This window comes from Salvia splendens, chromosome 6 (assembly GCF_004379255.2).
Source record: "Salvia splendens isolate huo1 chromosome 6, SspV2, whole genome shotgun sequence".
Classification (NCBI taxonomy): domain Eukaryota; kingdom Viridiplantae; phylum Streptophyta; class Magnoliopsida; order Lamiales; family Lamiaceae; genus Salvia; species Salvia splendens.
This window is the reverse complement of record NC_056037.1, coordinates 35,560,171-35,586,509: the sequence shown is the minus strand read 5'-3', so window position 1 is coordinate 35,586,509 and position 26,339 is coordinate 35,560,171. Positions and strand designations below refer to the sequence as shown.

The 26,339-nt window shown below is 37.2% G+C and overlaps 3 protein-coding genes and 2 non-coding genes across 6 annotated transcripts; 3 read left to right on the top strand and 2 right to left on the bottom strand.

Annotated features, from left to right (window-relative positions):
* The first annotated feature begins 527 nt into the window (after positions 1 to 527).
* Positions 528 to 8,824, top strand: LOC121809930 (vacuolar protein sorting-associated protein 51 homolog). Of its 2 annotated transcripts, XM_042210778.1 has the most exons (20): positions 530 to 950; positions 1,759 to 1,898; positions 2,077 to 2,131; positions 2,562 to 2,669; positions 2,760 to 2,858; positions 3,002 to 3,079; positions 3,618 to 3,695; positions 4,139 to 4,282; positions 4,556 to 4,656; positions 4,764 to 4,831; positions 5,312 to 5,385; positions 5,521 to 5,587; positions 5,861 to 5,979; positions 6,653 to 6,919; positions 7,007 to 7,111; positions 7,335 to 7,406; positions 7,493 to 7,543; positions 7,738 to 7,971; positions 8,068 to 8,244; positions 8,368 to 8,824. In XM_042210778.1, exons 1-20 carry the CDS (start codon positions 765 to 767, stop codon positions 8,491 to 8,493), a joined length of 2,349 nt encoding a protein of 782 aa, XP_042066712.1. In that variant the 5' UTR covers positions 530 to 764; the 3' UTR covers positions 8,494 to 8,824. The 2 variants fall into 2 exon arrangements, with proteins under 2 accessions (XP_042066711.1, XP_042066712.1); XM_042210777.1 differs by having other exon boundaries at positions 528 to 950; positions 2,562 to 2,858.
* A 789-nt stretch (positions 8,825 to 9,613) lies between these two features.
* LOC121809433 (DNA replication licensing factor MCM7-like) lies at positions 9,614 to 14,940 on the top strand. The gene is made up of 15 exons (XM_042210054.1): positions 9,614 to 9,740; positions 9,823 to 9,890; positions 9,984 to 10,043; positions 10,129 to 10,352; positions 10,715 to 10,892; positions 10,980 to 11,102; positions 11,182 to 11,271; positions 11,809 to 11,951; positions 12,493 to 12,670; positions 12,858 to 13,049; positions 13,130 to 13,302; positions 13,455 to 13,658; positions 13,834 to 13,999; positions 14,252 to 14,473; positions 14,705 to 14,940. The coding sequence occupies exons 1-15, from the start codon at positions 9,710 to 9,712 to the stop codon at positions 14,807 to 14,809; spliced, it is 2,157 nt and encodes a 718-aa protein (XP_042065988.1). The 5' UTR covers positions 9,614 to 9,709; the 3' UTR covers positions 14,810 to 14,940.
* Positions 14,941 to 17,330: 2,390 nt separating this feature from the next.
* On the top strand, positions 17,331 to 19,206 carry LOC121809846 (GTP-binding protein SAR1A-like). The gene is made up of 3 exons (XM_042210668.1): positions 17,331 to 17,535; positions 17,621 to 17,752; positions 18,758 to 19,206. Exons 1-3 carry the CDS (start codon positions 17,407 to 17,409, stop codon positions 19,079 to 19,081), a joined length of 585 nt encoding a protein of 194 aa, XP_042066602.1. The 5' UTR covers positions 17,331 to 17,406; the 3' UTR covers positions 19,082 to 19,206.
* Positions 19,207 to 22,525: 3,319 nt separating this feature from the next.
* On the bottom strand, positions 22,526 to 22,678 carry LOC121810121. Its single transcript, XR_006052381.1, has one exon. It is a non-coding gene; the product is annotated as a U4 spliceosomal RNA (small nuclear RNA).
* A 1,462-nt stretch (positions 22,679 to 24,140) lies between these two features.
* On the bottom strand, positions 24,141 to 24,294 carry LOC121810122. Its single transcript, XR_006052382.1, has one exon. It is a non-coding gene; the product is annotated as a U4 spliceosomal RNA (small nuclear RNA).
* Between the last annotated feature and the right edge of the window lie 2,045 nt (positions 24,295 to 26,339).

Genomic DNA, 26,339 nt, shown 5'->3' with positions numbered 1-26,339 from the left:
TAATTATTTCCTCCTCCCTAAAAAATAGATAACATTTGAAATGAACGAATTTTAACATATAATTAATAAAATAAAAGAGATAGAAAATAAAAAAAACTTGTAATATTATTAGTGAAAGAGTAAGATCCACCTTAATAGAGAGAAAAACGATTCCTTAAATAAAATTAATCTATTTTTAAGGAATATTCTAAAATAACAAAGATTTTCTATTTTTAAGGAATAGAAAACAAATTATATTTTAAAGATAAATTGATCAATTCAGATTTGACAGGAGAACAAGAAAGCATTGCTAACATTTTAAATCATAAATTTTTGCTCACATTTCTGTCTTCTTTTTTTTTTTGCATTCTGTTTCCTTTTTTATATTGCCTTCGTCATATAAAACTAACAAGTATTTCATTTTGACTCCTCCTTTAATATTATGCAATTTAAAATTTGAAAATTTTGAACAAAGTCACACAATATGAAACCGGAGTAGTATTTAACAAAGATAATACGCATCACTGAAGACTACACAGGGTAGAGGAAAATGGATATGCAGTTAAAATTTGTGGGTAATTATGTGTTAGAAGAAATATCAATTTTGTAATTTTGTAACCTTGTAGGAGTAGTTAGTTTCTGGCGCTGGAAAAACTAGAAGAAAAAATAATGTATTGAATGCTTAGTTTCACCGCGTCTGCATCTGGACTTCCAAATCTCTCTCTTCCTTCGATCAACACAGGTCACACAAATCGCCGAAAGCAGTAGCTGAACTGCGACAAAATATGGAGCTGGAAGGAGCACTGCCGATGGACGACAAGGCCAAGCGAATGAGAGATCTGCTCTCCAGTTTCTACACTCCCGATCAATCGATTCCCGGATCGCCGCCGCACAACGCTGTTTCTAGATTCGCCACGCTTGATACCATCAACACCACCTCATTCGACGCAGATCAGTACATGAATCTCCTCGTGCGTTCCTCACTTCAATTTTGAATAATTTTGTCGATTCAGCGATGTTAATTGTCCGTGACTGGTTGTGAATTTCTTCATTTTTGCCTTGTTCCACGAGTAATTGAGTGGTGCGCTGGCTATGAAATTGCTACATTGCGTGTTTTGTGCAATTTTATGAATGATGCTTAGTTGAGGGAATATAGACGACTTAAGTTGAGGGGTGTGTGCATTGGCCATCTCAAAATTGGGTGGAAGGAACAGATAATTATGTGGAGTACGGTTAAACTTTAAGTAGTGACCATAGGATTGGTGATGTGACCGTTCTGCTACAATTTGATCATGCATTCAACATCATTAACGAAACTTCTTCTCTGTGATTTATATAAGTTGGAAAAAATATTACATGATATCTTGATTGTTGTTTGGATGCTGATATAAGATAAATGACACAAGACAGATAAACGATATAGGATACTTAACCATGGGTTGATATAAAATGTATTTAGGATCTGTTATGTGTGAGAAACATGTATGTGGGCTTTGTTATTATGGGGACCGGAACTGTTATTCAAAAATTTCAACCATTTTCTCCATTTCCGTTGCTTCCAAATGTCTATCGGATGCCAAAAAAGAAAAAAGAAAAACTAATGGCCAGACTGGACTGCTCATAGCATTTTGCCAATGTAGAAATTCATATTCAGTGTATTTTTGTGTTTTCTGCTCACTAACTGGTGAGAATGAACCTGCTTTCTTGAATCTGCTAAAATATGGAGCCTTTCGTCTATATGTTGTTTCCCTTAACTTATTTCCGTGACTGATTATGTAGGTACAAAAGTCAAGCCTGGAGGGTCTTCTTCAGAAGCATGTGGAAATGTCTGCAGAGATTAAAAATCTAGACACTGACCTTCAAATGTTGGTGTATGAGAACTACAACAAATTCATCAGTGCAACAGATACAATAAAGAAGTAACTTTTCTTATTCGAAGGACTAGTCTCCCTTTTTTTTTGTTTGTGAACATCCTCATGCCCAAGAGGACGGTCCACACAACTCTTCATTTGTGTTTACTTAGTATTGAATTTTTTTTTCTTACTTTTTTCTATATGATAATCTGCCAGGTCAACCTAATTATTTCCATTTTTGTAGGATGAAAAATAATATTGTTGGCATGGAGACAAACATGGAACAGCTTCTGGAAAAGGTGTTTTGTATAGATTCGTTTTGGTTTCTGTCAAATAGAACTTTGCGGACTTTCAAAATAATTGTATATCAAACATAAAGATCAGTAACTAGAAAATTCATGGCATTAGTTTTTTTTGCGATTTAATCACATATAGCATATAATATTTTAGCAATGCAGATAACGAAAACTGACCCCCCGCCCCCCTCATTCATGACAACATGGCATCTGAACTGGTGCACCATCGGATTGATAGGCGTCTAGTTCCGGTTTAGTTTCACTTTAATTTTGCTGAATTTAGAGGCCGACAAGGAATTGCAACTGATTGGAAGTTTGTTCTGTTATCGCAAAATTTAAAAAATATGATTAAAATGCAAAAATACCTTAATGTGGTAAATTCTTTTGCAATTAACCCCAAATTATATCAGAGATTCACTTGTTAATTTTCCAGATAACATCCGTGCAATCTAGGAGCGATGGAGTCAATACTTCTCTTTTCGAAAAGAGAGAACATATAGAGAAGTTGCACCGCACACGCAATCTGCTTCGAAAAGTTCAGGTACTAGAGTTGTTATGTTTCTCATATACCCTGTATAATTGGATGGTCATGCAAGAATTACAAATATGTTATATTTTGTTGGTAGAGCAGTTTATTTATGATCTACCTACAAGACTTCAGAAGTGTATCAAGTCAGAGGCCTATGCTGATGCAGTAAAGTTTTATACAGGAGCCACTCCAATCTTCAAGGTCTTCTCCTTACATCGTCTATCATGCCTTTGAATTTTCTGTGAATCTGTACATATTCACACGCTGTTGCGTAACTCAGCATAATTGAACTCTGCATTTCATCAGTAACTGCCCTATCTCTGACCTCTCCTTACTATGATCAGGCATATGGGGATTCTTCCTTTCTAGACTGTAAACGTGCATCAGAAGAAGCAGTGTCAGTAATTATAAAAAACTTGCAGGCATGCCCTTTTACTTTTTTACGCAGCTATCTTCACTATTGTGGAGTTTATCACTTTGTAATCCTTGCGGGGAGTGACGATGCTTTCGTTCACTCTCAGAACCTAAACATTTAAGCCTTGGTAGTATTTCTGGTTCACCAACACAGCAGCGTAGATCATTTACTGGTAGTTGAACAGTCCCTGCCTTCAACAAAGTACATGTTCGCTCTTTCTCACACACTTACTTATATCTCACTGAAAGTTGAGTAGTATCACCAGGATTTATTAATACTTTTAATGGTGAAAGAATTAGGTTTGGAAGATTAAGGAATATCAGTTTCCCATAATGGCCTAATTTTGATCTCTTTAGTATTAGTATGCATACTGGGAAGCTACATGTAATCTTTTTACAGTAGAAATGAACATACGCCTAATTGTAGACTGCTTCTTAAAAGGGTAAAAAATGCAAGGTAAGAGTTGTTTTGTGCTAAAGGGTTTCCGTCCCTTACCTTTTTTTCTCTGTATCAATCAGATGTTAACTCTTGAGTGTTTCTTTCAGGGTTTAGTTTTCTCAGATTCTGAGTCAATACAAGCAAGAGCTGAGGCTGTCATGCTTCTTAAGAAGTTGGACTTTCCGGTTTGTATCCAAAGCTTTTGTTTCTCGAATCTCAGTAACATGTTCTAACTTCTGATGCACTATGTGCGATGCATTACAAACTAAGCAAATAAGGTTTTTAATGTAGGTCTTTCTGGGAATTTACTCTTTTATATTTCGGGTTGCTGGTCATGTGGGAAATTTTATGAACTCTATGCTATTCTGCTTTTGATATCAATAATCTTTTGTTAATTGTTTTTCTGGTTCGTATCTTAAGGTTTTGTTTCTTGATAACATATTCTAATTAGTGACACACTGTCCCATGCATTACAAATTAGAAAATAGGTTTTTTAGGGCTGGAGTTTCTTGGAATATAAGGCTTCAATAGGTTTGTGTCTTGCGGAGAAAGTATGTGAATGTTCTATTTTTGTCTACCATGATGTCAATAATCTTTTGCTAATTGTTTTTCACATTTTGGTGAATAGGTTGAAAATCTGAAGGTTAAATTGTTTGAGAAGTTGAAGCAGTTTCTTGTGGACCTTGATCTGGAATACAAGGAGTTAACAAATGTGCCTGTTAATGTTGATGAGTCTATTAACCAGAATTCTGCTTCTACTACCACACATGAGGTGAGAGGAATTGGCAACTTTGATTTTGCTTATGCATGTTTTGAACACAGATGATTCAGCAACAGTTGGGTTGCAAATTACATTCATCATATTTTATATAGGCACCTGCTGTAAGCAATGTACTTAAAGAAATCAGATTAATTGAATAGTCGCCATTCTTCACAGTTTGTTTTTCTCTGCATGCACTTGAATATGTTTCGACTACTATCAAAAGTTTAGATATGTAGGCTTCAAGTATCATCATTTTGATTACAAATTATTGTTTACTTTCAGGCATCAGTTCATGAATTTGCGGAAGCCATTCGAGCTTATAAAGCGATATTCTTGCATTCGGAACCACAGCTATGTAATCTCGGACAAGACCTCGTTAAGAAGTACAGCTGCTTTTATGATAATTTTGCTATTGTACATCTTTTTGTGTTATGAGTTGTGTTAAGTTCTCATATTTGCTCTGAGATTAGACTTTAAACCTAAACATCAGGCATTTTGAAGCTATTCATCAACAAATCATGAAGCATGTCCGATCTGCAGATCTTTTGGCAATGCTCCGTAAGTAACATTATCCACCATATATCACTGTTGATTGTGGTCACTGGTTTTCTTGGGGTGGAAGAAAGTGTAGCTATAATGGTACTCTGGTTGTGACGTTAAGAATTTTTTCATAGTTTTATGAAGCCATACAAAACCGTGATTTATCTAGAGAGGATTAATATATATAAATATGCTCGAGTATGAAGTTGTCATTTAGGCTGACCTGTAGACTTGTAATAGTTCAAGAAGCAATCGTTATGTGCTTGTAATTACCCTAAACTTGTAATGAGAACTCATTTTTTGGCATAAATATTTGTGTATTTGATATCTGTATCGGTTGGCCACATCCTCTCAAGAGGCTAAGATGATAGACGGAATGAATAAAGGCTGGTTAGATGATTTTTTATATCTTATGTGGCACAGACATGAAAGGCATAAATAAAAGTTTTTGGTGGGTTCCATGATTCCATCTATTTTTTGCCTTTTGTATTTCTCCAGGCATTATCTGGACTGATGTGCTTCTTATGGATGAAGTGCTACCTGAAGCTTCCCTGCCAGATTTTGCTTTGCAGGTAATGACATTTTTGCTAAATGGCACTGTACAAGAGCAAATTCTGTCTGCTCCTACCAGCTATCTACCTAGTACCTACATTGCATTGCCAACTCCAGTTTATTTTGCGCAATAAAATAGTAAATATTTTTTCCAGCATGCTCGTGTTGCCATCAAAGATTACACCTGCAGCACATTTAGTCGGCTTTTGATGAATATCTCAGGTTTGTAGACTCTGTACCATGTTATAGTATACACCAAATCTCATTTAATTTCAGAGGAATACTTGAACTTTTTATGTATGGATTTCATTATTTGTATTTGATAGTCATTCCAGATGGCTCAACATTCTATTTCACTGCTGACAGTTAAACCATACACAATGAAAATTTGAAAGCTAATTTGTCCTATCCTTAGGACTTTGTAAGGTTTTTGAGATAATGCCATTGTGAAATTTTAGTTGTCAATGCTCACTTTTGCTTCTTTTTATCTACCAGACACCCTTAAGAAATACCAATTTACAGTAAAAGAAGAGATGGGGGTAGAATATCCGTTGCGTGCAGCCCTTGAAGCCAGCAAAAAGTCAGTGATCCAAGGCAGTATGGATGCCTTAATGGTAAAGATAAATTCCTGGATAGATCATTGCTCCCTTGTACTGTTTCCATTATGTAAAGTTTACTACCATGAACTGTGTTGATTCTTTGCCATCTCTGTGTCCCTTAAAGGCAGGATCAGTTGTATCATGTGAAATTTATTTCACATATGTTAAGCTTGTCCACCCTTTTAAATTTCAATTGGTTTTCTAGATTTGACACTTTTTTTTATTCAAACTTGTAAATATTACTGTATAAGGGAAACAAAAATGCAGACAGACTCCAAAATAGGTATTTGGGCTGGTAATAGCTTTCTTCTTTAATTCCACATTAACACATGCCTCATCATTTTCGGATGTTACACTTTATGCTCACATGTCCTTGATGAAGCATTCAGTTCTCACCAAACTTTACTTTTGTACGTTCACATTTATTTCAAAACCAGGTTTATTTAATTGTAAAGAATAGACCGATAATATATTGTAGTCCATGGTTTAGAAGCTTGAAATTTTCTAAGATTGGAAGTGGGCACAAGCAATCAGTTTGAATAGAATCCTTGTGCCCTTGGTGTATTAGGATTAGAGCTTTATCTTTGAAATATTATAATCATAAAATAACCATCTTAAAATGTTCATGTGGTTTCTGATATAACAAAAAATGGTGCTGCTTCATGATCACTATATACTTTTGTCCCAGGACTTCAGGCTGTTGCTTGATGAAAACCCAGAGTTACTACTCAAGTTGAGAGACTTAACAATCGGCTGGGTCCATGAAGGGTTCCAAGATTTCTTCAGAAAGCTTGATGGCTATTTCCTCTTGCTCTCTGGAAAGAAAAATACAGCATTTCAAGATGTTAATTTGATAGAGGAGACGCAAGGAGAAAAAATATCTGCTGGGCTTGTTCTTGTACTGGCACAGTTAACTCTTTATATCGAACAAACTGCCATCCCCAGAATCAGAGAGGCAAGGAGCTGATCCACCCAACCCAGAATCCTGTCAATATGTATGTATAGTTTTGAATTGTATCTGACACCCAAATCAAATGTTCAGGAACTAGCTTCACTTTCTGCTGGTGGTGGGGTCCGTGGCCTCGCAACTGATCCCGCTGAAATTTGTCGCATCTTTCGGTCATCTGGGGAAAGTTTCTTGCACCTTGTGAGTATTCTTGATCTAAACCTTCAAGTAAAGCTTTTGATTTCATCTATTCTTGTTTGTGTGGTTGGTAGTGCTTGACTGAATTTGGATGAATGTTCCTCAATGATGGATAATGCTTTTGTATATTTTGTTCATGTCCTGATGAATGCATTCTGCTGTTCTTGTCGGAATAAGTAGCTCATTAACTGCGTTAGTTCTTAATGACCGTTACTGCATTTTTCAGTACATAAAGATGAGAACTCAGAAAATATCGGTTCTCTTGAAGAAGAGGTTTGCAGCCCCAAATTGGGTGAAGGTAATTGACACCATTGCTTAATTTTATTTCACCTTACTTCAACAGCTGATCTAGCTGACTATTTAACTTCTCACGTGTTTCTGCAGCATAAAGAACCCAGAGAAGTGCATATGTTTGTGGATTTACTTCGTCAAGAGGTAATAAGTTCAACTAGATGTTTTATTCTTGCCTTTATTTGTTTCTGTTTTTTAAAAAATTTGAAATACAAAGTTGAGTCACACATCATTGCCACGAGACATTTATACCCTTTTTCTTTCACTTGTTATCCACTCTGTATTTTATAGGAGTATGATTAAATTTTGAATTGATATTTTTTGATATCATCCATAAGCTCGATGAGATAAGATCTGAAGTGAAGCAAATTTTGCCTGAGGGCCTCACTCACAAGCATCGTCGTAACAACAGCAACGGAAGCACTACTTCTTCACGCAGCAATCCTCTGAGGGATGACCGACTACTGACCAGGTCAAATACTCAAAAGGCTAGAAGCCAACTTCTGGAGAGTCATCTAGCAAAATTGTTTAAGCAAAAGATGGAAATCTTCACAAAAGTCGAGCACACACAGGTTGAGACACTTTTTTTCTAGTATGAGCTTGTGATCTATCATTCTCTGAATGAATAGCTGATCAATGGTGTATTGATATTTACCTATGATTTGCAGGAATCTGTCGTAACAACAATAGTTAAACTTTCCTTGAAGAGCTTCCAAGAGTTTGTCAGGCTTCAAACCTTTAACCGAAGCGGATTTCAACAGATTCAATTGGACATTCACTTTTTGAGGACTACTTTAAAAGATATAACTGAAGATGAAGCTGCTGTTGATTTCTTGCTAGATGAGGTAAGTGGTGCCATCATCAATCTCTCTTGGAAATGGCTAAGTTTTCAATGAATAGCCGGGTTGTTAGTTTGTATTTTGATTGCGCAACATAAATTAGAATGTCGATGTGGTGTGATTGAACAGGTGATAGTAAGCAGTGCAGAGCGCTGTCTGGATGCAAATCCTCTGGAGCCTCCTGTGATGGACAGACTAGTTCAAGCAAAGCTAGCAAAGACTTCCGAGCAAGGCGGGGATGAAAAATCAAAGTAGGCAAGTAACACAAGCCCTCTCTTGTTGGTTCTACTACGTCAAGACTTGAGATTTTGTAAATGAGTCGCACCGGGCTATTCCCAGCCGAGGCCATAGAAAGATTATAGGCAGCTCAGATGGTTGTCGGAGGTTGAGAGAAAACCAGTTTTTGTAAGCCTTTGGGCTCTTTATCCTATCTGATGATATGAGTGTGATGTAAATTGTTGGTTGCAAAATCAGCTAATAACAGAATCACCTGTTACTAATCATGGAATCACTCTTGATCCAACCACTTGCTTGAAGATAAAGACTCACACTTTAATTAATAAGGGTATATTGCAGTTTGGTTAAATTTTGGTCTTGCCCCTTCACTTAATAAATCAATTTGAGAAGCGTGAACTTTATACTCTGTTTTTGTTTGTAATTATCCCATCACAAATAATTTCGGTCAAATTGCATCGAATATGGTAGTCAACTTTATTGTACGTGAATGTCATTGCAAATGAATTAAAACGATATTGTCTTCCTAAAAGAAATATTGTCGCTTGATTGAAAAATATCAATAATATTTTTTTTGCTTGGGATAATAACAAACAAGTTCTTATGCTGATTTTTAAAGTCATGAGATTTGACCAATTTAACCAAAAAATTACCAAAACTTAGATTGAAATTAGAAAAGTTTTGCAGATTAAAATGCCTAGTACATTTTTAGGGTTAATCACAACAGTTATACAAAATATTTAGTAGTTTTATGTAGATATAAAAAGTTTGAAGTTTACATAAGTAAAAAAAAATATCTACATATCATTTTAATACATTACGTGTATGCATGAGAATATTCATTTTTGTTTCATGTTTTATACGCATCATGTTGACAAAAAGTAAACAACGTATGATATATTGCATCACTAATTGTAGAATGCTTCTTAAAAGGGGTAAATTGTTTTGTATTAATATAAAACAAAATAAAACATTTGTATAAATCATGTAATTATCCCACATTTTTACAACAGCATCACCGAATTGTAATTTCCCGAAATCCAAGGCTTTCAAAATGCAATTATACGAAACTCTTGAGGACCTATCTGCAATTTGTAGCGCTCTCTCTCTTTTCCCGCCAAAACTTCCACCCTATATTTCTCTACGTTCTGCCTCATCTTCATTTGCCGCCAATATCCAGCTGCTCATCACTGTCACTCTCTCTACACACAATCGAGCAAACGCGGACGTTGCTGCAATGAACGAATTTGACTTCAAGCAAGATAGAGGCAAGGCAACCGCGGACGTCTTAGCATTATCGTGCGTCTATTTGTTTTGCCTATTAATGTTAGATCTTATTCTGAATTGCAGAAATCGCCAAGGATTTCCTTGCTAACTTTGCAGATGCGAGCGGCGAAGCCAAATATTTTGGCATCCTTGTGAGATTTCCCTGCTTCTTCACTACATTAATGAATTGATTATCACCCCTCCCCCATTTTTAATTGACAAATTCGTTTTGCTATCTTTCCCAGCAAGATGTAGCGAATCGGAAAAGTAAGGTCGTCCAGATCGAGCTCGAAGATCTACTCAATGTAAAAGTTTATGATCTTAGTATGTTAGTCCGATTAATTTGGGTGCAATAGCTCTGACTTTAGGGTTTTGTTTGGAAAAATTTAGTACAAGGATTTGGATGAGGAATTTCTCCGGCGCGTCACTGAAAACACACGGCGATATATTGGGATATTTGCCGATGCAATTGATGAGCTGCTGCCAGAACCAACTGAGGTGCTTCCGGATGACGAAGATGATGTTTTTATGACTCAGAGGGTTGTCGACGAAAATGACTCCGGTGGAGCTTCTGACCCCCAAAAGAAGATGCCTCCTGAAATTAAAAGATTTTAGTAAGTTTTGTGGATCACGTTGTATTTGATGCTTGACTATTTGCTTTAATTTAATTAATCTTTTAATCTGTTAGCACTGCTGATTGGTAGTTGATGTCAAAACATTGTACCTATACTTTAATGGCATACCAATTATGACAGCAGAAAATGGTTGGTTGAATGCAGTAATTTGGGATATTTTGAAACAATGTTGGGTTAGCGCCAATTTGCATCTTCTGCGTTTTTTAATAGTGTTTCGGTGTCTAGTGTCGTCACTTGTTGGTAGTTATGGAGTCCAAAAGAAGAAAAAGAAGAATGGAGAGTTTTACTTGTCTGCTAATTTGTAAGGAAATGTGGAAGTAACATTGTCTTTGTTATATCAGCGAAGTTTATGTGAAGGCATCTCCAAAAGGGAGGCCATTCACGATAAGGGAGGTTAAAGCTTCATATATTGGTCAACTTGTAAGGATATCTGGCATTGTGACACGATGTTCAGATGTCAAACCGCTAATGCAGGTTGCTGTCTACACATGTGAGGAGTGTGGATTTGAAATCTATCAGGTTTTATCTTTGGTTCCCAATTGATAATGAGTTCTGTCATCCTTTTGACTCATTTAGTTGATAACAAAATTGTTACATGTGACACAGGAAGTTACTGCTCGAGTATTTATGCCTCTATTTGATTGTGTTTCTGAACAATGCAAAACAAACCATGCAAAAGGGAAGCTCATTCCCCAACTCAGAGCATCGAAATTTTTGAAGTTTCAGGAGGTTTGCATTTCATTGTGGCTTAGGCTCAAGACCCCTCTGAAAGTATATCTGCCCTTAAACTTTCTAATATACTTTTCAGGCCAAAATGCAAGAACTAGCTGAACATGTTCCAAAAGGTCACATTCCTCGATCAATGACGGTGCATTTCAGAGGAGAGCTTACTAGAAAGGTTAGTGATTAAAAATTAAGAGCTACTTTTAGCAGATATGCATTGTAATAGTAGTAAGCCTTGTTTTGGGAACATGCTGTACAGGATTTGTCTATTTGTGCCATATGTTTCATGGGATCTTTTATGACAGCTGTGACACAGATATGGGTACCTAGGTTCTTTGAACCTTTCACTAGTAAACTTGGGGGAAAATGTGAGAGCTGATGCTCATTGATGTCTTGTAAAGTGTTTCAGACTTCAAAGTGCATATTCATGCTGTGGCATCTTTTAATATAAAATGACACAGACATGAGTACCTATGTTATTTGAATCGCACCTTTCGGATTTTTCTCCCGGTGTACAAGTTCTAAGACTCATTTGTATAAGAATCTGTTCTCCCTCGTATTAAAGCTCAATTTGATATATTTGGCCATATGATTTCCCTCTTGCCTCGTTTTCAATGTTATCCTTCTCTTGAGCTTTACTTTTGTTCCAGTTATGTTTTGTTTTTCACAACCTTATTAACCTTTACACTTAATAATATCTATAATACTTCAGGTTTCTCCTGGTGATGTTGTAGAGTTGTCAGGAATATTTCTCCCAATTCCGTATGTTGGGTTTAGGGCAATGCGAGCTGGCTTAATTGCTGATACTTACTTGGATGCAATGTCCGTCACCCACTTCAAGAAAAAATATGAAGAGTAAGATTTTGTAGATTTGCATCAATTCCATAAATTTCCATGTCCAATAATCTAAGGTATTAGCTCTGAGTAATTTGCTACATGCATGTGCTGAAGTTATTAAAATAAAATTACATAATAGCTATTGTTTGCACAGATAGGTTCTGTTCAGCTAATACAGTGTAGTTACAGAGTTTTAAAAATTTAAATTTGTGTTATTTTTTATATAAACTATGGTTAGTAAACCCAAATGGACATTGACAGAGTTTTGTTATTTTGTTTTTATATAAAATCATTCCACCTTCACTCATTGTTAATGGAAACAAGTAACTAGAGCAATTCAATGTTGTTATTTTTTGGTTCTATAAGATTCACTCCTGATTCTGGGCTCAACAAGCAACTTAAATAATCATCTAATTAAAAAACAACTAGCTTACCGGATATTTTATGAATCATTCTTGCCAGTTTGTACAGAGGAATTTTGTGGAGTTCCATTTGTTCAACTCGTGAACACAATAAGTTCTATGACAACCTTATTGTTGATTTGATCTTTTAAATGCAGCTATGACCTTAGAGGGGAGGAGGAGGAGCAGATTGCTCGGTTAGCTGAGGATGGTGATATCTATAACAAACTCTCACGATCATTAGCCCCTGAAATTTTTGGACATGAAGATATTAAGAAGGCACTTCTTCTTCTCCTAGTCGGTGCTCCTCATCGAAAATTAAAAGATGGGATGAAGGTACTATCTGTGTAGATTCCCTTTGCTCGCTCCCGCTAAACTTCTATGATGTTCCAATGATTCACTTGGATGTATGAATCTCCTAGCGCACGGATATATTTTAGAATCTGTATCATGTCTGATATTTTTAAGTCATTTTTGCGTTATCATACTTTAGTAAAATGAAGTTCCCTCATATACAATGCAGATTAGAGGAGACCTACACATATGTTTGATGGGTGATCCCGGTGTTGCAAAAAGTCAGCTTCTGAAACACATAATCAATGTTGCACCAAGAGGTGTGTACACAACTGGCAAGGGAAGTAGTGGAGTTGGTCTGACTGCAGCTGTTATGAAGGATCCAGTGACAAATGAAATGGTTTTGGAAGGTGGAGCTCTGGTGAGGATGTTTTTGCATTGAAACCATTGGGATATCTCTTTCTTCCATTGTACAGTTATACTAACCACCATATCTATCAGGTACTTGCGGATATGGGTATTTGTGCCATTGACGAGTTTGACAAAATGGAGGAATCTGATCGTACAGCAATACACGAAGTAATGGAACAGCAAACAGTTAGCATTGCTAAAGCTGGAATCACTACATCCTTGAATGCACGAACTGCTGTTCTTGCTGCTGCTAATCCTGCCTGGTACCTATTTTTGTAAACTCAATGCAGTTTGTATTACACATTGAATCTATTTAAGTTAGTTCAATAGTTGATATGGAACTATAATCATCAAGTGGTTTCTAATAGTTAAGTGTGACTTTGATGTTTCACAACATAAGTTTCTTCTGTTGCAGGGGTAGATATGATCTAAGGAGATCACCTGCTGAGAATATTAATCTTCCTCCAGCTCTTCTGTCAAGGTTTGATCTTCTGTGGTTGATCTTAGACCGAGCAGATATGGATACTGATCTTGAAATGGCTCGGCATGTTCTCCATGTACACCAAGCAAAAGAATCGCCAGATCTTGGGTTCACTCCGCTTGAGCCATCTCTCCTTAGGTAAGTAGCAGTAACTTCACTGTTGAAAAATAAGTTGTGTTAGTTACTCACCTTGAGCTAAAGTTTGCAAACCATATCATGTGTAAATTAGGATGCAGGGTCGTCAATGTCTCTGACTCATATCTATTACAAGTTAATTGTTTTCTCGTGTTAATCAAATGCCTTGTGATATCAGGGCATATATTTCAGCTGCACGAAAATTGTCTCCTGCTGTACCAAGGGACTTGGAGGAATATATAGCTAGTGCATATTCAACTATCAGGCAGGAAGAAGCAAAATCAAACGCTCCACACACGTATACAACTATCAGAACTCTTCTCAGTATTCTGAGGATATCAGCTGTAAGTTTCTTTATTGGATGCTGAAATATTGTAAGAAGGGGAATATTTGGAATAGATTTGCTCATGATTGATTCCTTTACAGAATACTATCAATCAGACAGCATATGCTTCTCTCATCTTGTTTTGTGGCTTAATAAAGCAAAGTTTTCAACCTTTTAAACAATCTTTGTTTCCCAATATTAATTTGCTGTTTACAATATTAAAATGCTGTCTCTTAGCTTCACACGTATAGTCTCTAATTTGTTTTTTCAGGCTCTGGCAAGACTCAGATTCTCTGACAATGTAGCTCAGAGTGATGTGGATGAGGCTCTTAGATTAATGCAAATGTCAAAGTTCTCATTGTATTCAGATGACCGCCAACGGTCTGGTCTTGATGCAATATCTGATATCTATTCGATCTTACGTGATGAGGCTGCAAGAGCTAACAAAACGGACGTAAGCTATGCCCATGCGCTCAACTGGATCTCAAGAAAGGTCAGTTTCTCCAAGCCATCCCATTTTTATTCTTCTTTTTTTGACAAGTTGCCTGTGACACCTTTAGTCTGAACTTTACTCTGATTAATCATTCATTGTAGTAAGTGAATTGATTATATGAGAAATAGAAATTATGCATTTCCCTCATCTAAACTCATACCGCTGGGAATGCTTCAATTCTATGGTGTTATATGCTGAAATATCTGATTGTCTGAATCTCGATTTAACCAGGGATACAGCGAAGCCCAACTCAAAGAATGCTTAGAGGAGTACGCGGCCTTAAACGTGTGGCAGATCCATCCTAACACCTTCGACATTCGCTTCATTGATGCTTAGCTGAAGTGATGCATAGTGTCACATATAATATGCTGTTGTCATAGACGGGAAGCTTAGCTAGATAACTTAAACTGTAGATGCTTGAATTATTTGCTGATAGTATATGAAACTCTATAAATGTTATTCACTCTTTTTTTTTGTGCTCGCATTTCTCTGATAGAAATTATTCATGTACTGTGTCTAGTTAAATTTTGACCATTAAAAAAATTTGTTACAAATTTATTTGTCCACTATATATTTCGAATATGTGAAGGTGATGTTATTAATGTTAACAAATTGTGGGCCCACGACCATAGCCTCAACAAAGGCGTGCTATTGTGATAGTATTTCGATAATGTTATAGCAACATGTATATTCGTTAAATTTCAACATTCTAAATTTGATGAAATCTAGTCGTAATTGATAATTAATGCAATCCCAATTTCCCATTATATTAATGAAATTTGGTTAAGAAAAAAGAGGGAGGCGGTGGTTACGTGGCTCAGTCCTAAGAGCATCTCCAATGGTCGGCGTCACCACCGGAGCGCCGATTTTTCGCCCACGCCGGTTTGACGCCGAACCATTGGAACCGGCGTGGGCGAAATCGGCGTCAAAATCGGCGTCGCCATGCCGATTCCCGCGCTGACGCCGGTTCCCACGCCGATCCTCACGGGCGCCATTGTGGCTCCCGGATCGGCGCCAAACCGGCGTCGGATTTAAATATTTTTTTTTTTTTCGCAAAACACTATATATACGCGCGTTGAACCTCATTTTCATTCGCACCACTTGTTTTAACGAGTACTCTCTCTCTACCTTACTTTCTGTACAAGATCAATTTAAGAAATGAGTAATGCCGGTGGTAGTGGTGGGGATGCGGATGAGTACGAGCGTATGATGAACGAAGAGCTTGATGCCTATACGAGCCGTGAGGTTGATCGATGGATGCAGAGTTATATGCAGCCGGCGGCACCTCGCCCACGACCAGTTGTCCACCGTCGACAAGTGGTGCATCGTGATCATGACGCTGCACATCAGCGCCTGTTCACAGATTACTTCGCAGAGGAGCCGCGTTTTGACGCCAACCATTTCAGGCGTCGTTTTAGGATGAGGCGGGACTTATTTATGCGTATTGTTAACGAATTGGAGCAGCGATATCTGTATTTCCGCTTCAGGCACGATGCGGTTGGCAGACCCGGCCACACCCCTATTCAAAAGTGCACTGCGGCAATCAGGCAGTTGGCCTACGGCACCGCGGCAGACATGTGGGACGAATACCTCCACATCGGTGAGACGACTGCCATCGAATGTATGAAGTATTTCTGCCAGGGCGTGATCGAAGTATTCGGTGATCAGTATCTCCGAAAGCCTACCCCCGAAGATTGCCGGAATTTGCTGCGGATGCACGGGGATCAGCACGGGTTCCCGGGAATGCTAGGCAGCATAGATTGTATGCATTGGGAATGGAAGAACTGTCCCGCTGCCTGGAAGGGGTTTTACACGACCGGCTACAAGGGAAAAAATCCCACGATGATCCTCGAGGCCGTGGCTGATTACCGGTTGTGGATTTGGCATGCGTATTTTGGGATAGCCGGTTCGAACAACGACCTAAACGTCCTCAACTCGTCGCCCCTTTTCAACGAGCAGTGCCAGGGCGTCGGTCCGGCCATCAGTTTTGTCGCCAACGGCAACCAGCATGATATGGGCTACTACTTGGCGGATGGGATATACCCTAGGTGGCCCGTCTTTGTGAAGACGATCCGGTGCGCATCAGAGCCGAAGAAGGCCTACTTTGCGACGCGGCAGGAGTCGGCGCGAAAGGACGTGGAGCGCGCATTTGGTGTGCTTCAAGCTCGATGGGCTGCAGTTAAGGGACCAACGCGTTTGTGGCATGTCGACTGCATTGCTGATATAATGTATGCCTGTATTATCATGCACAACATGATCGTCGAAGATGAAGGTGTACAACTGACTGATTGGGCCACCGACGATAATGAAGCAGGTCCAAGCCACGGCGTCATCACCGCCAACGTACGAGGTGGGGTACCGCACGATGAAGAAGCCCTCCTCCAAGCACATGCCGACATGCGTCAGACGGAGGCTCATATTCGACTGCAAAATGATTTAGTTGAAGAGTTGTGGGCGCTGAGGACTGCAAGGCGGTAGTTTTTATGCAAATTTATGTAATTTTTTAAATGTAATATTTTTAATTATTGTACTTTTTTTTATATTAATGTAATAAAAAAATTTTAATATTATTATTCGAATTTTCCGTATTTGTCTCGTAATTTAAATTCCGTATGTTGATACAAGTGTAAATTAAATTATATAATTGTTATTAGTGATGTGGATAGGTAGTGTGAAGGCTATTTGATGGCTATTTGATGTCCAGTTGATGTGGCAAGCTGATGTGGCAGGAGAATTGTAGTGCTGATGATGTGGCAGTGTGAAGGCTATTTGACGGCTATTTGACGTCCGTCAGACCTGAGCCATAAAATCCACGCAATTTATATTTAAAATAAATACTCTATTAATTTCCCCAAATTCCATTCCACCACCACCGTCCGTCACTATCAATTTCTACGCTTCAATCAAACCAGATCCGCCGCCGCCGATCGCCCATGTTTCTCTTGGACTGGTTTTACGGCGTTTTGGCTTCTCTCGGTTTATGGCAGAAGGAGGCTAAGATCTTGTTCCTCGGCCTCGATAATGCCGGAAAAACCACGCTCCTCCACATGCTTAAGGATGAGGTTTTCTTTCTTCCTCTTTTATTTTTATTTTTAATTAATTGATTTGATTAATGGATCCTGATGATGAAAGCGTGGTTTCATTCAGAGATTAGTGCAGCATCAGCCGACACAGTATCCGACGTCGGAGGAGCTCAGTATTGGCAAAATTAAGTTCAAAGCTTTCGATTTAGGAGGTCATCAGATCGCTCGTAGAGTCTGGAAGGACTATTACGCTAAGGTAGAGTTTGTTCAGTTTATTTTTGTGATTGTGTTTTTTAATGCGCTGCTGTGATATTTGTTTCGCCATCTTCAGTCGATGAGTAAACGGTGCGTTTATAGAATGTTTTGCTAGAAATTAGGGATTGTCTCTAAAGTTTCATCTGTGTTCCTGGAATTCTTCAAGTCATATTTGGATTTTGATTTACTTGTTGTTTTCATGGTTTTGAGTGATTCGAATATCGTGCAATAGATGAATTTATGAAGCTAGTAGTGTTTTGTTCATATTTGGGCTTTGTAATGTGAATAAATTTCTCTGTTTTCTGTTACCTGAAACTTTGCTAGTGGAGGTGATTATCCCTGATTAAAGATACTTCTGGTAGTGGAACTGCTATGGTGAATATACGTCTTTAGCTCATCCCCATGTTGTGTCAGTAATAACTAATAAGCTAAAATGTTGTAAACACATAATGTGCCAATGTAACAGTGAAAGCTCCGCCTTCTTTTTAGCTCTTACTTTTGGGCTTCACTGGTACAATTTAGAGTTTTACCGATTGGTTTCATGAGATGATTTTTTGGGGGGGGGGGGGTAAGCTTAGATCCTTTAGCACCTCAACATGTACAGTGAAAATTATGAGACCAACACGTGTAAAAAGCAAATTCAGATATTTAATAGGTTTAGACACTGCTGAGTGCAAGACTTGTTACTGAGATTGGACTACTCATATTTATTGCAGTCTGATCAATATATATATCAGCCTTAAGTTGTGATGGGGTGAAAAATTGAAACCATTCTTCAAAATGTATCCAGTCAAGAAGTTTGACAAGGGAAAACATATGGATCTGACATTATAAGTGAATCTAAATATTTTTCTAGGAAAGCACAAACTATTTGATTAGATTATCACCTAAGGAAGTGCTAAACTTGATAAAAAAATATTCTTATAGTCAGTATTCGATTCAAGCACTTTAAAACCTAATGAGATATATTATTATATAATAACAATTGTGTCTTATGGTCCTGCAGGTTGATGCTGTAGTTTATTTAGTGGACGCCTATGACAAGGAGCGTTTTGCAGAATCGAAGAAAGAACTAGATGCACTACTTTCTGATGAGGCCCTTGCCACTGTCCCATTTCTTGTTCTGGGAAACAAGATTGACATACCATATGCTGCATCTGAAGAAGAATTGCGCTATCACCTTGGCTTAGATGGTGTGACAACTGGAAAAGGGAAGGTTAATCTTGAAGATAGTAATGTGCGCCGCCCTCTGGAGGTATTCATGTGCAGCATAGTGCGCAAAATGGGCTATGGTGATGGTTTCAAATGGGTCTCTCAATATATTAATTAGAGTTGTTACCGTATAAATGTCTAATGGGTATGCCCATAACTCTTATGTCATGAAGATGATGGGAAGAACTGCTCCACACCTAAAAGATCAAAAATATTAAATTGATAGAGTATTAATTTCTTTCAGGTTGGTTTGATTTGATAGTTGTTACAACTTATGCGTCTTCTCTGTACATCCTTATCTGAAATTTGTCTGTCTATGAGGAGTTGGTGCTAGATAAATGGATATATATACATATCATATCTTTGTGACTGTTTCTGGAAACATTGTTATTTTCTGTTTGAATCTTTGCCTGATGTGCAGCTCTTAAAAATAATGTTTGTTGAGTTCCTTATGTCATTCTATTGAATGTTTGAGCTTTGAAGGAGTGTCAGTTGCCTCTGGGGATTGTTAATGTGTGCGTCTGCTTTCGAACTGATGCTCGAAAGTTGAAATGGCCTGCCTGGTTATCAGTGATGAGAGGTGAAGAAACTTGAAGGGCGGGCAAAGTTCACCATCTTCATTGGAGATGTTGGTGTCAAGTTGGGTGGCGGTGAGAAGAGAGGGAAACGATGTCGTTTTAGGGCCGTGCTAGCTCTGAATGAGATTTTGTCAGGGTAGTAGACTGGCTTAGTTATAGAAGCGATTCATGAGGTGATTTAGTCAGTTTTTCTCCCTTACCCTGCTATTTTGGATTTTCCATCCTCCTTTTTATTGGATAAATAAATAGAAATTTTAAAGAAAACATTAGTGTTACAACAATAGACGTGCTTCGGTTAGTACTCCCTCCGTTCCGTGGTAGTTGAGTCATTTTATTTTCTGCACTCATTTTAGAAAAATGATAGTAATAAATAGTTAAAATGGAGAAAAAGCAAAGTAGGAGAGTGAATAATGTAGATAAGATTCCTATTAACATTATTTTTTCACATATTTTACTCTCTCTTCACTTTAACTATTAATTATCATTTTTCAAAATGAGTGTACAAAATGAAATGACTCAATTACCGCGGAACGGATGGAGTATCTTTTTGTTCAACACACAGTTTTTGAATATATTAGATGATGTGGGATAAAATGTATTTGGAGTTGAATCTCTTACTTTCAAATTTCTACTTTACATGACAGGACATGTTCATAAGAGTGTTCACCATAAGGCGGACACGCCCAATAGCCCCACCCCAGTTTTTATCCATAGCCCCAGTTTTGTTGTCTATAGCTCCAAAATTTTGTGTCCGCCACTATAGTGGACACCTCCAATAGCCCCCAAATTTTATAATCAACTTTCATTTTATAATGTTTCAAGTAATTATGAACAAATTTATCGGGCTATACGTAATTAGAAGAACACGACTATACGAATTAAAATTAAAATTAAAATTACACACTACATTTAATCTAGTACAAATCACTAACATGTTTCCACTGCGCGTCCACACTTCTTCAATATGATACAAGCTAACATAATATTTGCGACATCATCTTCGTGTCAAACTCGTGCCGGACACCGTATAATAGCCCACCGCGATTGGAGGACACCAAAAGCCCGCTCAACATCCTTCCTAGCACTCTCTTGTTTGCGTGCAAAATATTGTTTCTTCGGTCCAACCGGTTGGCGGACAGTCTTCACGAATACGGGCCACCGCGGATATATCACATCTGCCAAATAGTAGGCCTACTGTACTGCGTACCGTTGGTTACAAAGCTGATTTCTGGACCCTCCCCCCGGCACTCCTCGTTGAAGAGCGGCAATGACTGAAGAACATTGATGTCGTTGTTCGAACCTGCCACACCGAAATACGCATGCCAGATCCGCAGACGGTAGTCCGCAACGGCTTCCAGAATCATTGTTGGATGTTTGCTTTTGAATCCAGCAGTGAACTGGTCTTTCCATGCCACGGGGCAGTTACTCCACTCTCAATGCATGCAATCGATGCTTCCTAACATTCCTGGGAACCCGTGCATCGAACCGTGCATATCCAGTAGGCGCTGACACTCATCCGGGTTGGGCTTCCGTAGAAACTCCCCACCGAAAATTTCCCGGATCCCCTTACAGAACTGCCTGAGCACCGTGAGGCCAGTCGTCTCATCCATTTGTAGGTATTCATCGAACATGTCCGCTGGTCCGGCGTAGGCAAGCTGTCGAATTGCAGCGGTGCACTTCTGTTGCGTAGACAGCCCGATCCGGCCAGCCGCATCACGCCGGAGGGTGAAGCACCGGTAACGTTCCGCCAAATTCGTCGCTATATAGTTGAACAGCCGTCGCGACATCCTGAATCTCCGGCGGAATATCTCGGGTGGATAACGGGGGTTATCCACAAAGTAATCATCCATTAGACGATGGTGCGCACCGACGTGGTCTCGTGGGATTGTCCGCCGATGAGTAATGGCACGAGGGATCACATCCTCCGCATTCTCCGCCTCCTCCACCAAACGGGCCGCTTCCTCCTGGACTGCCTGGTGTTGCACCTGTTGAATCAGAGCATTCCAGCTGTCTCTCCACAACTTGTTCATTTCCGACCCCAAATTATAGTGAGAGAAATTTTTATAGATGTAGAGTTTGAATGGTATGAAAATAATGAATGGAGTGGGGTGTATTTATAGGTGGATTGAAATGTAAAAAAAATTAAAATCGGCTATAGCCGCGGCGGTCGGTGCCGCCACTATAGGCGCGTCCGCCCCCATTTCGCCGCGTCCTCGCCCCAGAGTCGGCTGAAGCCCGTCCGCCCCCCTACCGCCCCCATTTCGGTGTCAGCCCGCGCTCTCCACTATAGCCCGCCCACCCTCCGCCCCAACCCGCGGCTATAGCCTCGGGCTCCCCATAGTGAATACCCTAATAACAATCCGTGAAAAGACCCCATCCTCCCCCGGCATCAACCCTCTGTAACTTTCGTTTAATCAAAAGAACATCTTTCTTTATATATCTAGTTTCATGTTTTTTCAATTGGATAGTTGCACCATTTGTAAAATATGCAATAATATTTGGATTTTGGAGTTCTCATCATAATCCATATGGTGGCTCAGAGATAAAGATATAATTCAAAATATGAAAACTGAATTGGGACCCCAAAAATGGTACTCCCTCTGTTTCTCCATAGTTGAGTCATTTTTCTATTTATGAAGTTCTCTCGTAGTTGAGTCATTTTCTATATAGTAACTTTTTTCTCTTTCTTACTTTACGATTTCTTACTTTATTCTCTCTACTTTATTCACTTGCTACTTTATTCTCTCTACTTTTTCCCCTCTCTTACTTTTTTATCTATTTATTTAACACATTCAACATCTCTTTCTTAAACTCCGTGCCGAAAATTTTTGTCTCAACTATGAAGAAACTGGGGGAGTACTACTACTACTATATTTTTTCCACTCACCACTTATATGTAGTTTCAGTTATTAATTTATCGAAAATGATCAACTTAACATAGTTGTATTTATTTGGATAGTAGTAAATTTATAACTATATTGTAGGGCTTTTCCTATAAATGGGAGCCCTTCCAAAAATTCTCGACGGCCCAAGTCAAGCTAGGGCCGAAGAGGGGGTTTGGAAATAGTTTTCAACCAGCAATAGACGCGCCTCAGTTAGAACCTCACTAGTTGCGTCATTGCCCCAAGCGCAAAGATGTTTGGAGAATACTACTTACTCACCCTTTTATTCAACACACTCTAAATTTTTGAATATATTAAACAATGTGGGATAATAGTATTTAGTTTGCGCATGTCATTAATTGTACCACATAAAATTGAGTTAAATCTCTCATTAAATTTCTACTTTACATTACAGATTATAATGACCTACATATTTGTGAATGATATTTCTAAAATGAGCTAAAATTTGGGATTTCAAAGTTGCAACAAATCCTTGAAAAAGACCTCATTCTCCCCAAGCATCAACCATATGCAATTTCCGTTTAATCAACAGAGCATATTTTTCTATAAATCCAGTCTCTTAGTTTTCTCAATTGGATGGATGATTTCGAAAATTCGACATTAACATTTGAAACTCTCATGGTCCATATGGGTGGCCTAAGTTATACAGAATTGGGACGTCTAAAATTGGGATGCACCACACGAAGTAGTTTGAATTATTGATTTATCAAAAATTATCAAATTTCACATACACATTCTTTTGATAATAGTAAATTACAACTATATTTTAGGACTTTTCCCAAAAAAGGAGCTTCTCCAGAAATTCTCAATGGCCAAAGTCAAGCCTTGATCAAACTATTATTATTAGTTGCTCACCTATTTATACAACAATAACACTTAATATTTCAAACTATACCGATGTGGGATAATATACGGTTAGCACATGTGATACATTATTTAACGATGTCATTTAACAACTATAATTGATATATACATTAAAATATGAACGAGGCCACCACACAAAAGTTTATTTTAGGATATTTATATATTGTATTAAATGGTACTCCATATTAGATTATCCCGATAATAAATTAATAGGAATACATTTTAAATGGATATAAAGTATAGCTATACAGGGATGTGTTAAAATGACAACACATTTTAAAGTGACACTGTGACATCACGTATCCTGCAATATTATAAACGCTACACTGCAATCTATAGATTGCTGTCTACCATATTGGATATTGCAGTCGGGCAAAAATTGCAGTATACCGTATTGGATATTGCAGCCCGAGAAAATTTGTCCTTGAGTGTTTTTTTTTATTGCCACGTGGCGGCTGATTATTCGTCCAAGTGTACAAATGATTGGCTAGGAATTGTGATGGTGTCACTTTAAGAGGTGTTGTTATTTTAAAACAAACCTAGGTATACATTAAAAAAATCATATTTTCATTGTTGATGAAATGATTTAATGTTAGTGTCCAAAATTTCTTTGGGGAGAGAGTTAGCTCATTTATAAAATTGCAACTATTATGGTAGGCTTTGATCTTTCTGCATGATTTGATTCGGTTGCTGCAATTATTTCTTTGAGTCTTTACCTTTCATGCTTGGTCATCGGGTGAAAGTAGTTTTAGATTTTAATTTATTCCAAAAAATAAGGATTCTTCAAATATTTTCCATGGATATTAGTAAAGTTGCAACTTTTATTATGTTAGGCTTTAACCTAAAAAAATAGCCCTTCCAAAAATTCTCAATGACCCAAATCAAGCCCCAGACCAAAAGGGGGATTTGGAAATAGTTTTCGACCAGCAATAGACATGCCTCGGTTGGAACCTTGCTAATTGTATCATTGCCCCAAGCGCAAATATGTTTTTACTTTTCTACTTGCTCACCTATTTATACAACAAACAATAACTTAAATCTTTCAATTTGCAACCGTTGTGGAATAATATATGGTTTTTACATGATTTTTTTTATTGTTAAATGAACATAAAATTAAAGGCCGTGCTAATAATTTTCACGATTAATACTACATGTGATGGACACTATAAAAAATGTCATTTAACAACTATTGTAATTTGTACCGACAATGATTTGTAGTATAAACGATAAAATATAAATGAGGCCACCCACAATTTAGTATATTAATTCATTATATTAGTATATATAAATATTTATTATAGATAGTGGATTCTTAAAATAACTTATATAGTAGTATTAGCCATCTCATTTTCGTTTTTTATATTTCCATTAGCCTCATTTTTTCGATTCTCTCTTATTTTTCAAAATTTAAATTAAAGTTATACATTAATTATTATATTATAATTTTAATAAACCTGCATTTTATCACTACAGGGACAATGTGATAAAATTAATTAAAATTGAATAGAAAATTGTAAATATATCGATTCATGATTAGTCATAATGTGGCTTCATAAATTTATTATTTATATTTATTCCAGTTCCCTCTTTAACTTTTCTAAATTTGTACTCCTAAATTCCTAATTAACTTAAACTGCACTGCAAAAACTATATATTATAAATTTTACGATAATGAGTGTAAAAAATTCGAGTTACAAGAGCTTTATTCAGGTTCGGGACTCAATAAAAACTGATTCATTAAAATAAATACTCCCTATAAATTATTCGGAATTATTAATTTAAAATGCTAAAGATAAATTTGTACCCTATTTATTGCACATTAAATTATCACTCCTACTAGTATTATTTTTTATATTTGAGGCCAGAGTATATTGACTATTGTCTATATTCGTGACCCAAATTTCAATTCACCCCATATTAAGCAGTATTGTTGATTTTGTGAGAATATTCCAAAAATATTGTTGACTTTGCAGCCCAGCCCGTGATCCATCATTCCTTCCCACCAAAGTTTCTCACTTATTAAAATTCATTTGTAGGAAATTCTTATCTATTTCTAATTTTATGGCCTCAATCGTTATTGTTTCTAACTTATTAGCTACTGATTTTGCCGCACCATATTGCAACGAAACATTAATAGCTACGAAATCACCATAAAAAATGAATATTTTAATTGGAAGTTTTTAACTAGTATAGTACTGCATGTAATGATAGAAAGAATATATTTAAATAAATGAGAATATTTATTAGTTCACATACTTAATTTGCCTCCTCGTGCACCAACATGTCTAGAGAATGGGAATTTTATTGTACTCCATTCAATTATCTTGTTAAGGGAATTTTCAATTAAAATTACAATTTTATAATGGTATTCTCCCCTAAATAAGGATCATGTCATAGAGCATTAGTTGGTGGATAAAAAAAATTGACTCGTGAGCTCGCAATTAAATATAAATTGATTAGTATTTTTTTATTTGACTAATTCATTAATCATTCTTATTTGTTGAAGAGAATTTATTCTTAACAAATGGGGAATTGGTGCGTGCATGTGCATTCTTTGCGAAATCACATTAAAAATTCCTTAAATGTGAGTTTGAAATATAGTAGTTTTAAAAAAAATTGGGTTAATTGCATATAAAATAATTTGTAATCATGTGACAACGTTTCCTTTTGCAAATACCAACTCATTCCCATATCATCAAACGAACCTTGAACAATTCCTGTTTTGGTTCCAAGATGGCAATATGTCATACTTCTTCCATCTCCATCTTTTATTATGTGTCTATTTTTTTAATACATCTCCTACTTATTAATTACTCCTATTTCATTTCATTTATGTTATTTTTAGTATGAACTTCACAATCTATTAACTTTTTTCACTTATATTTTACATATAAAAACTAAAAAGTAGGGCACAATTTTTTTACCACTCAATTTACATTATATTTTTAAAAATTCGTGTCAGATAAAAATTGACACATATTAGTGGACATTCATTAGTTGTTAATCATCTCATTTTATCATTTCGTTCGTC